Here is an 11,809-nt window from a genome sequence, read left to right on the forward strand (position 1 = left end):
GGCGCTCCTCTGACTTCAACGTGCCGCCGTGCGCGCTCAAGCGCTCAACGCCTCAGGCTTGCATGTAGCGACCACCATGTCGATGTTCAAAGTCAACCTAGCTTGATTCTTCGCCTCGACTCGCAGCTTACAATGGTTCTTAGTATGCCAACATATATGCGGCTCGACATAGTCGGTCCTGGTCCTGGTGTGCTAGTGCCAGTGCTCCGGAGATTGGTCCACTGAAATTGTTTTCCACTTAGGTCTCCGCGACGGTGGAGGTTGCGCCTGACATGCTACACCTATTCTCTAGAGTCGCTCACAAGACTGGGGAACATTCACAGCTCACTAGGTGAGTACTCTAGACTTGGAAATCACGGTCATGTCATTCGTCACTCGTCGTAATCGCGTCAACTGGGCGGTGCCCAGGAGAAAATACAAAACAGCCTATGAGCCCCCCTCCCTCATCAGGCTTCCCCCATATGAACGAAATAAGTTATGTTGTCAAAGAACGAAGGTGTTTGCAATTGGGTCGGCGCGCGAAGTCGAAGATGCGCTGGGTCGTGACGGTGTGAGGCGTGCCTCGTCTGTATCACCTATTATCAGTGCTTCTCTTCACATTTTGGGGAGAAAGAGCACGTACGAATGGATGGAGGCACCTAGGCAATGGTGCAGCTGCCGCTGCCGCTACCACTGGTGGTGTCATAGTTGACGGGGACCTGCTCGGTCTCCTCGGCGGGGACGGGGGTAGCGATGTCGAAGAACGCGTCCATTACTGCTTGTGTGTGTGAGTGGAGGATGGCTCAGAGCGCAGGGACGGTGAGAGCGCGAGTGCGAGTGGTGTCTCGAAGACTGGACTTGCTCTGAACTGGCTGGGTTGCTGGCATTCATGCTTCCCTCCACCAGTATTTATACGACGAGATGCTACTCACCAACTCAAATTCTCGAGACACTTCGATGACGGCCTCGCGGCGAAGACTCATAGCTATTTCTGGCCAGCGTGAGTACCTGGCAGTCAGCCTATTGTCTTGCGAGGCATGAACGCGCGAAGGCAATCTTGCAACTTGGTCAGATACCATCGGGAGTGTCCCCTTTGGATTTCGTTTCCCCGTCTGATGCGCCGCCACAATCACTTTCTTAGTGTCAGAAGTTCAGAAGTGCTCTTCAAGTACCGACCCGCTTCGCAGTGCCAGCGTCGTAAACTACCTTTCCCGCGTTTCACACTGAGGCTCAGTCCTCGCGTCTTGATTCCCCCCTCCTTCAGTCTTTCGCGGATAATCTCGTTAAACCCCCTGTATTGTTTTGTACCAACCATCGATGCCTGTTCTCTCATGCCGAAATATTGTCCTCGACTGACCGACGCCCACCGAGCGAGCTAATCTTTCAAATTGGGACCTGACCTCATGGGCCCTGCCACGAATCGCGGCCTCCTGCTCCTGCTATTCTCGTTGGCTCTTATTGTTGTGCTCCGCTGGGCGGCCCGGACTCATTTCCCGGAAACTTACTCCGGCTGCAGAATGGCTTCAAGTTGAAGTGACTCGGCGCCCGCGCCACACACCCTCCGACTCGCAGGTGAGATGGCGCTTTGCCTTTTATAGTAAGAACGGGCGGCACGCCACGATCGATCGGAGCGCCCCCGCCAGATCCACAGATCTCGTCGGTGACTTCTTCGTGCGCACCCGCATTGGGAAGGTGACTCGCTGCGTTGCAACGCTCGGCAGACAGGGGTGAGTCGCAGTCGCTCCTTTACACTTCCTCCTGTCTCATTCTGCCATACGGTGTTTCGCAGAAACTACTCAGCCATCCCGGTTGCAGTCAAAGTGGCGATAAGTTGTGATCCCCGGTGGCGCCCGTTCTTATTGTTCTCTCTGCACGCATGCACATCTATACCGGGAAATAAGCGCGATGTGTCGATTTGGCGGGACACCTGAGTATGACTTTTGGCGCGCCGGTCTCTACTAGTGATAGCGATCAGAGTCTGGCTGCACCGGGTCGATGTCTGCAGACATCCAGGACGACTCGCCATGCAGTCAATTGGCGAGGCGTTTAGGCTCAGGTGGATGTCATGAGGTTGATGGGAATGTGACCTGTTTTATTCACGTTGAGATACTCACGACTCCGCAGCACAAAGGCTTTTTGGACCGTGTCTAAAAATACGACCGCAGGCTTCGGGGCCTTTCACGAAATCGGCGACCGCAAGACGAGCTAGAAGCGCTATGGACTTCTGCACCTCGATGTAGCTTCTGTGGATTGCGGGCTACATTCATGGTAATGCTATCCCCGTATAACGGATGTAGAAACATAGCGAGGCCGTTTGCGCGATTGTAGGTCAGTCCAAACCTCTGTTACAACTCCTCTGACTGACTGTCAGCGGAGCCAGTGCACGAGAGACAGCTTCACGGCAAGCCATCCGTGGGTCGCCGGCTTTCATTGGCCAAAGAGAGATCGAGATCCGTGCTGCAGCCCCCACACGCATAGATCAACGTCCTGGACACTCGGTCTACTTGGGTATGGCGGTCAATGCGGAGGGCAAGACAATAAGCAAGGGGCACGTTCGATTCATTTCCGCTCAGAAGGCTTCCGATTCTTGGTGATCTATCCGCTGCGTGGCGCTCGAAGCTCGAACTCACGAGTGCGTGACTTGTTTGCCGCTTAGCCAATAGGTCTTCGTGGAACGCTCACGTTTGTAGTCCAGCCCGGGTCCCCGAGTTGATCTTGACCTAGACCATAGATCAAACGCGTAGAGGAGCCAATGATGCCTCCTATACGCAAGCATCGTCAACTTGCGCGTACAGTATGGTTATCCCCACAAGCTACTCAGTCCCCCGGGCGTTTCGGACATCTGGCTTGCAAAGAACCGTATCATGTTACACTAGCACGGAAGACATTCGCCGCTCGTCGTGTAGGAAATGGAGACTGTGTCGAGTACCCCAAGACAATTGGGCGTGCGTCATCATTGTGAACTGGTATGCCGCCGTGAAACGCAATGGGATGCGCTCGTGGATTATGCAACAATACTGATACTGTTAGACCTCCGGCTTGCATAGCAAGTCGGCGCAACACTCATACATTCAATGCAGCACCTTTCCTCTCTGCCTTTCGTGCAAGCTCCTCGATGTACCCGCGGAAGCCTCTGTTCAACCACTTCAGCTCCGGCATCCAACTGACCCAAAAGACTGCGCTGCAATATACTTCATGTCATCACAACCTGTTATAGAAACCTATCAAGAGCACTCACCGCCATCCTAGTGTACCCAACGAGCCGGCTGAATATCCCAGGGCCTCGAGTGTGCCTATGGCCTTGCACACCGTTTCAGGATGGACATACCAAACCATCTCTTCCGAGTCATCAGAAACGACGAGCAAACGGTCCATCTTCGGCAGCTGGTCCCATTCCGCGCCGTCAATCTTGCACCCAAGTTCGACAGCAAACTCGTCAAGGCCGAGATTCTTCGCTTGTTCCCACTGGAGCTGCTCGACGGGTTTGAAGCCTGGTGCGTTCACCGACGGCATGAACTCTGTCCCGTCGGAGACGAGGTAGAATTCCTTGAGGTCGCCCGGGAGCTCGATCCCCAGTCGCTCCTCGGCTTCGCGGATAGCTGCCGGGGACGCTGGCGGCTTAAGCAGTGTTTCGTGATCCTCCCATTTCAATACTTCCAGCATAGGTATGAGAGCGGACATCGGCGCGTCACGGAACTTCTGCATAGCTGCGCGCCGCTGCTCCTGCACAGCAGCCGAAGTCTGCGGGAAGGACAGCAGTGCTTGTCGTGCGAGTTCCGCATCTTGCTCTACCTGCTCTTGGCCGCGTCCGGTGATCTCGGCTGCAATTCCAGTCCGCAAGGCATAGTCTACAAGAGCTGGCCAGCGCCCGATGTCCCATGTCCACGTCGTGTCAAAGTGCATGGCGGATCTGACACTGATACATCGTATCAGCGTCAACATTGGTATGGAGAGGAAAGTTCAACCAAACGCACAGTTCCGACATCCAAGCATGCGCCTCCTGCTCCGCACCAGCTTCTAGCGCCATAGCAACAACGCCAGCGTGCGTGTAGGGAGCTAACCTCCAGTCGCCGCGTTCGTAAGCAATCGTCACCTTCACGTACTCGAGGACGTCTGTAAGGTCATCTTTGGTCGGATAATGGTGGTCTTCCTTGTTCTCCTGCTCCCACAATCTTATGGTATCGTCTGAAGGGGCCTCCCATGGCACGTGAGGTCTGTCACCAGTCCGTCGCCAGAGGTACTCGAATGGTCGTGTGGAAGGAGCGCCCAACAGCTCGTATGTGTTCGGGAACACGTCGAACAACGAGCGCACCAGGGCGTTGCAGGAAGCCGTAGAGCCCTCCAGGCCAACACGCATGGCCAAATGAACGATCGGATGAGGTATCTGGTCGGCTTCGGAGGGCATAGAGCCAGCGATGATTTTGGCCAAGTCAGCTCCCGGCGTCTCCGACGGCTTCATCGACTCTACGGGCGCCGTTTGATCTCCGAATTCAGCTTGCCAGCGTTTCAAAAAGGTTGGTAGAGGGAAGAAGGAACTCTGAATTCCCCTCACGGCCGCTTTAACCAGATATGCTAGGGACCTGAGAGTTTCCGGCGAGTCCTTGGCTGTCCAGAAATAGCCTGCGCAAGGTATGCGGTCAATACACAATGCCCACCCAGGTCTTGCAGCACTAACGTACGATCACGAATGATGTCGTCGTCGAGCCAGTCGCATACTGATGCTGATGAGGAATGAGCTATAGAGACACTGTGATTTTGATTGCTATATACCCACCGGCTTGCGTTTGAGGCAAATCAAGCGAGGCAGCCGACGCGGCGTGTTCCTTGAGTAGCCCTGACTCCGCGAGCACTAGACATTTAAGTAAGCTTATATGAAGATTTTCTAACAAACTGAACTCCTACATAAGCGACCATTTCCGGTAGCAACGGTGATCAAACCGTCCCCATACTGATATGACGTATGTATTAGTATGTTCACAGTTTCGGACGTCAAGAACGTACCAGAGCCTGTATGTGGGAGGCCGCTTCCTCCATCGACGATGTGTCAGTCTTTGATGGTCCGGGTATGAACAGAAGGTTATAGCTACGGACACGAAACTAAGCCGATGCGCACGTTGAGCAGTGAATGGCATGCAAACCTTCCGCGGTCGCCTTCTTTCAAGAAGGATGAGAGGCTGGAGACTTTCGTGGAATCTAGTCCCCTCTGTATGGCATCTTCTTTTAGATCGTCAGGGACGAGGTATATTGCTTGCTCGCGGATCCGCAGTGTGTCAAGAAAGAGCAGGGAGCTCGGGTCGAGATGCCTGTTAGGAAGGGTCCATTTCTCTGAGCGACAGCTCGAATCCAGACTGGTGTAGTACTTGAACGTACCCAGCTATGTAAACAATGGCATTCATGCTGTGACGTGTCGCAGACCTGTGTTGCTGAGAGTTTCTTCAACGCTGGACAACAAGTTTGCTGACATGCCAGGTCTGAAGGATGCGCTGTAGATTCAGAATTAATAAGCGCGTCTCTTGGTGACTATGACACCGCTTTGACTGTTGTGAAGGTCCAGGAGAAGGTCAAAACCTGGCTGCGGCTGTGTCGCAGTGTGAGAATGTGGTTGATCGGGCGGCTGGTGCACTGATTCGGGCTCCTGAAACCTCAAGAGTCGGTAACGCATACTGTAGAATGCCGTATTTTGTAGAGAGATGACGTACCTTGGCCTCAATGCACTTTCCATGCTGCCGAGTACATGTCTGAGAATCATCACCGGGAACCCGTCCTGGTAGTGCCAGGACCTTCGCGACGGGACTCATAGATCTGTCAGCCTTACCAAGTTAGCCAGAGTATAAGCATACCATCTCTGAATGTGATGTAATATTCGATGACCGGACGCTAGATGAGTATACGGGCAAGTCCTTAGGCGAGGATTGACCTCATGCAAGTCGTTCGAACCTCGCCACAAAACCTTTCCTCCGATGCAGTCTCGGAATGTTGCTAATAGAACATCAATGCAAGGTCAGATGGATGACTCAATAAGTAGTTAACATTCACAAGTGAGATAGCATGTTCATAGGCGGCTCTGAAGTGTCTCGTGCTCGAACACCGGCATGGCTCCCGCTTTCCGGTGCGCATCTTTGGCAAGGTCTTCGATGTATGCACGGAAGCTCTTAGGCCATATGATTTCTGGGCTCCACGCAATGAATACGACTAGTCTGTGGAGGCCTCAACGATAAGCTCCGCTTGTGTGTCTCTATACAAGTTGAGGCTCACCGCCATCCTGATGGATCTAACGCATCATCCGATTGATCGTGACCCTTGAGGGCATGTATAGCCTCAGACACGAAGCCGGGCTCAACAAGCCACATTGACTCTTCACTGTGGTCATCCGAGAGCATCAAAACGCGCCCGGGCTTCGGCAGTTTCACGTTCGGTGATGAATGGACGTTGCACCCTAGGTCGACGTGGAACCACTCGAGGCCAAGTCTGTCCGGGTCCTCCCAGAGCAGCTGCTCTACGGGCTTGAGACCGGGCCTATTGACGGTTGTGGGTCCGAGGCCGTTAGAGAGCTGGAGGAATTGTTTGTAATCCTCCGGAAGCTGCACGCCGAGCCGTACTTCCGCCTTGTGGATCGCAGAAGGCGACGCCGGTGGCTTCAGAAGCTTCTCATCTTGATCCCATTTCAGGACATCCAGCATTGGAAGAAGCGACGGCAGAGGAGCGAGGGAAACCCTCTGAGCGATTGAGTGTCGCTGTTCTTCGACCGCCGCGGACGTTTCTGGAAAAGACAACAGAGCTCGTCTTACGATGGCGGCGTCACGTTCAGCATCATCGCTGCTACGCCCAGTCGCTTCGGCAACCACTCCATTTATGGCAAGCTTGACAACTTTCGGCCAGTGTTCGAGTTGTGCACTCCATACGTCGGGCGTCGCAGTTCGGACGCTGTGATAGGAAGGTCAGCTCGTGATGTCAGCGAAGAACACAAGACATACAGGGAAGACAGCCACAGGTGCGCCTCGTTCTCCCAACCTGCGTCAATAGCCATGGAGATGGCTCCGGCAAGGGAGTACGGCGGTAGTGTCCAGTTCTCATCATCAAGCCGCATGCGAACTTTGACAGATTCGAGGGTGTCTCCCAGGTCTTCGATAGATGGGTACCACTCGGCGTTCTGGCTGGCCTTCTCCCATTTCTCTATCTCGTCTTCGGAGGGGCGTCCCACGGTAGCGCGGGTCTCTGCGCGGAGTAATGCCAGACGAGTTCCAGCGCTCGTCCGTCGATCGCATCCATGAGGTCCTGAACTTGGCATTATCGGGGAACACGGAGAGCAAGGTGAGCATGAGCAAATTGCAGCTGGATACGAAACCTTCGAGGCCCAAGCGGACGGCGAACTGAGTGACCGAACTTGTTAAGTTTGCTGCTTCTGATAGAGGAGTTTCTGCGATCTTGTCTGCCAACTCGGTGGCGGCGTCGGTGGATAGCGGCGATGATGACGAGGGAGTGCCGTCTTGTCCCCCGTCGTCGTCTCTAAGTGGACAGCGGCTGTGCCCGGGAAAGACGGAACAAACCATATTGCCCTTCCATGCGGCTTTGAACAAGAATGCAAGGGATGTTAAGGTCTCTTGCGCGCCACTAGCCGTCCATAGGTAACCTTCAATGCATGTAAGCGCAGTATACACGTCTGCTGTCATATTTCATACCGTCTCTTACAATCTCGATATCCTCCCAAAGTGGCCCGTCGCTCTCTGGACTCGAGTCGGTACTGCCCCGGGCCCAGAATGTGTCCTACCCTTGAGGCTTCAACTGATATAGAAGAGATGCGCCTGCTGCTTGTCAGACCTGTGGGTATGGTAACTACCGGAAGAAGATAGTGAGATATAAATATCACGGGTCACTTAAGTCACCTTACGCAATCGACCTGGACCAGTAGCGATGATCTCGCGATGGTCATCATACTAATCGGGGTCAATGAGCACGGCCTGACCACGCTGCCAGTAAGAACCCGACATACGAGTGTTTGGACGATAGTAGAGCAAGTGCTCTGTTGGCATTGCGGTTCCCCTTGCTGCCCGGGAATGAACAAAGCATCGTAGCTGCGGCACGGGGAGGGATAAAGTAATGAGCATCGATAAAACAGACAGAGTTTAACACACCTCTTACTCTCGTATTGTCTCAGAAACGATTCGGCGGTGACGACCGTCGCTCGTTCGACGTGGGCGCCAACATCTTCGATTTGCGAGTTAGAGGTGGTGATATATGTCACTTCTTCACGAATGTGTAGCGTGTCCAAGAACTTGAAGGAGCCCGGGTCCAAGTCACTGCGAACGCGTACGTGTTACATCATAACTCTGAACTTGAATGGCAGTCGCAGCTCCTCCGGGAAAATGCTCACCCGGTGACTAGCATTGCAACTTTCGGTCTAGGAGCTGTCCGAGTCGGTTTGAGCTTATGATCCAAGAGCTTCCGAGATGCTGGAAGGCCTTTGACTACGCGCTCTTCCATCGTCATCTATGTCGAGTCGATCGCTGCCGGTACTAGTAGTAGGTGCCACTCAGTCTCCGAGTCAGGCTACGTCCGAGTCGTCCGTCGTCGTTTATGGAAGTGGCGGGCGAAAGCGAACCTCGACTCTCACCGGGGGCAAGACGCGGTGGTCGTTGTACGAACATTCTACGAACATCCTCCGACTTATGACATATGTTCCCACGGTGTTATCCCTCAGGACATAAGATAGCCCCAGCTCATACTCGACTACATCACGTGAGACATTGACCGCGCGCTTCAAGCCATTCTGGCAGTGCGACGGTCTTCGAAATCTATCAGAGATCAACAGAGCCCCTAAATATATTTTCTGTTCTCCTAACTGTGTTCAAAATGAACTTTCCTTGATTGTTAGGAGAGAAAATCGACGCCGCATAAGACTGTTCGAGTCCTGATAGGCAAACATCAATAGATCTAGCTATTTTACAAATATATTTGGTTTAATAGGAAATAATCGGATTTTCGACGCGGGCGCGAGTGCATGTCGTCGCCAGCGAGCTAAACTAGCAGCACGAATGCCGCCGTTATCGGGTCGCAAGAGAAAGAATCTCTCTAACCTTGCAAAGAGGAACAGGAGTTCCCCTGGAGTTATCACTGAGCAAGACTCGGAGAATGTGAGTTTGTGTACTGTGTTGGTTCAGTGTCATGGTACTCACTGTCTTGGACCTCGGAAAGACACCTCTTTTAGATGTCCCGGAAATGGCGGCTGAGCCCGAGCATGCCGGATCTGTAGAGTACGACTCGGAGCAGCATCTGCAGAAGGCTCAGCAAGCATCCATGCGGCTCTCGCAGACATTTGCGGAGATATCACGGCCTACCTGGGCTATGCCACCGAATCCGGCGACTGTACCTGGACCGACTCCGACAGCAGTGGGCGAGTACCAGGAGTCCGTGTCGAGCAGTCCTCGTACAGGCCCGGAGTCTCCTAGTGTGCTGCATGACATGCAGAACACCGTGGATTCCGAGTCAGACCATAATACATTCAAATTTCGGTACACACCTCCTCCCGATTTGGAATCTGCGCATGCTGCCCTCGACGACCTCGAGTTCCTGTTACGACCGCCTCGCGCGAATGGCATTGGCACGAAGCCCTTCAAGGGTGATGACCTGCTCAGGGATCGCATGACCATGATGTGCTCGCTGTTTTGGTGCTATGCGAAGATGCCACTCCCTGGGTGGATCAAGGCATCCGAGACTGTGGCACATGTGAATCGGGGTGGCCCGTACCTTGCGAGATGCCTCCGCGGTTGGTGCCAGGCATTCATTGCCGATCGCCACGACCTGCCGTTCAACCCCTATGGTACCTGGAACAAGTCAATCCTCGAGACGAATGACGAGCTCAAACAGGAGATCGAGGCGCACCTTCAAAGTGTTGGGAAGTACGTTTGCGCAGCCGACATTGTCCAGTACATGGCAAGACAAGATGTACACGAGCGGCATGGATTGGAGAAGGGCGTCTGCCTGTCGACAGCTCATGAATGGATGCGGGCGCTGGAGTATCGATGGACTCGGACACCACGCGGTCAGTTCATTGATGGGCACGAGCGCGATGATGTGGTGGCCTACCGTCAGGGGACCTTCCTTCCCGAAATGCTCAAGCATGAGCAGAATCTTCGCCAGTGGAAGGCGGATGGCACGGAGGAATCCCGTGTTCCAGGCCGGACATCCGAGTCACTGGAAGTGGTCATCGGAGTCACGTCGCTCGACTTATTGCTCGACTTCACAAACATGTGGTTTGGCGATCAGTCAACGTTCTACGCCAACGACCGCCGTGAATTGCGATGGGTAAAGACGTCAGAAAAAGCGAAGCCACGACCGAAAGGGGAAGGAGCTTCCCTCATGGTGGGCGATTTCGTCTCGGCCGACTATGGATTCTTGCAATCCAAGGATGGCAGTCTGTCTGTCCGGACACTTTTCAAGGCAGGCAAAAACCGGGATGGGTATTTCCAGTCGAATGACGTGCTCGATCAACTCACCCTGGCGATGGATATTCTCGACAAGGACTACCCCTGCGAAAAGCACGTCTTTGTCATCGACAATGCCCCGACTCACCTTAAACGCGCCGACAATGCTCTCTCCGCGCGTAAAATGCCCAAGGGCCCATCGAAAAACTTTGCAGTCGTCGCAAATGTCATTGGACCGAATGGGAAGGTGATGCATGGCCCGGACGGAAAAATCCTGAAGCACAAGATCCGCATGGGTGATGCGCGCTTCAGCGATGGTCGTCCTCAGTCGTTATATTTCCCTGATGGGCACGAACGAGCTGGGGAGTTCAAAGGAATGGCACAGATACTCAAGGAGCGTGGCCACAAGGACATTGATGGTCTTCGGGCTGAATGTCCCAAGTTCCAGTGCCCCCCTGACGTGCTGCGATGTTGCTGTCGCCGGCTCCTCTACAATGAACCCGACTTCCGTGATGTCGAATCTTTGGTCGAGATGCACTGCAAAAAACGTGGTTACGGGCTCATATTCCTTCCGCGCTTCCATTGCGAACTCAATCCCATCGAGCAATGTTGGGGCTTCGCGAAGCGCAAGTATCGCGAATATCCTCCGTCGTCAATTGAGGCCGATCTTGAACGCAACGTGGTGTCTGCATTGAGCACAGTCTCAATCGAGCACATTCGCCGGTACGTGATCTTCATTCTCGACTTGAATACAATACTTACCAAAACCAGCTTTTTCAATCGCAGCCTGCGATTTATGGATGCATACCGTAAAGGCCTCACCGGGAAGCAAGCCTTGTGGGCGAGCAAGAAGTACCACGGCCACCGTGTTCTTCCAGAGAGCATTCTCGCCGAGCTTGACAATGTGGATAGCCAAACTTCGTGACCATACTATTTCTCCTCCCTGTTCTAATTCTTTATCCTTACAGCTCTATAACTGCTACTATGATTCTGTTTTACTAATATCCTGCACTATAGATCATTCCTCTCTCATCGACTAATCATATACTTATCGTAGTACGGCCCTCCTCAGCTTCGTAGCTGACCCTAGTCGAAACCCTAGCTGTAACCCTAGTTGGATAACCCCGATATAGATAGATCATGTGACTCTGGAGAGACGCTGAGAGTCGTCGAGGATGAGCTGGGGCTATCTTAGCTAGCTCATACGCAGGCTCCTAATACCAGCCGTCCATAGTGTTCTCGCTCGTACATGTCGAGGGGGACTTCAGCCTATATACGAAAAAATATAAAATGAGCGCTTAAATCAGATTAGACGCTCTAAAGTTTTGACTTACTATACTGGGGAATTTATTTAGCCGAATTGACGAGGAGAACACTATAGGACGGCTGGCCAAACTTGTCCCCGAGGC

At 53.4% G+C, this 11,809-nt stretch overlaps 1 protein-coding gene across 1 annotated transcript; it reads left to right on the forward strand.

Annotated features, from left to right (window-relative positions):
* Nucleotides 1-8,952: 8,952 nt before the first annotated feature.
* Nucleotides 8,953-11,595, forward strand: B0H18DRAFT_1110297 (uncharacterized protein; the record flags this gene model as incomplete). Its single annotated transcript, XM_048032766.1, has 3 exons — nt 8,953-9,110; nt 9,172-10,834; nt 11,534-11,595. Exons 1-3 carry the CDS (start codon nt 9,012-9,014, stop codon nt 11,593-11,595), a joined length of 1,824 nt encoding a protein of 607 aa, XP_047884866.1. The 5' UTR covers nt 8,953-9,011.
* Nucleotides 11,596-11,809: the final 214 nt, after the last annotated feature.

The sequence above is a fragment of the Fomitopsis serialis genome (assembly GCF_022376445.1).
Source record: "Fomitopsis serialis strain Sig1Antser10 chromosome Unknown B0H18scaffold_357, whole genome shotgun sequence".
NCBI lineage: Eukaryota > Fungi > Basidiomycota > Agaricomycetes > Polyporales > Fomitopsidaceae > Fomitopsis > Fomitopsis serialis.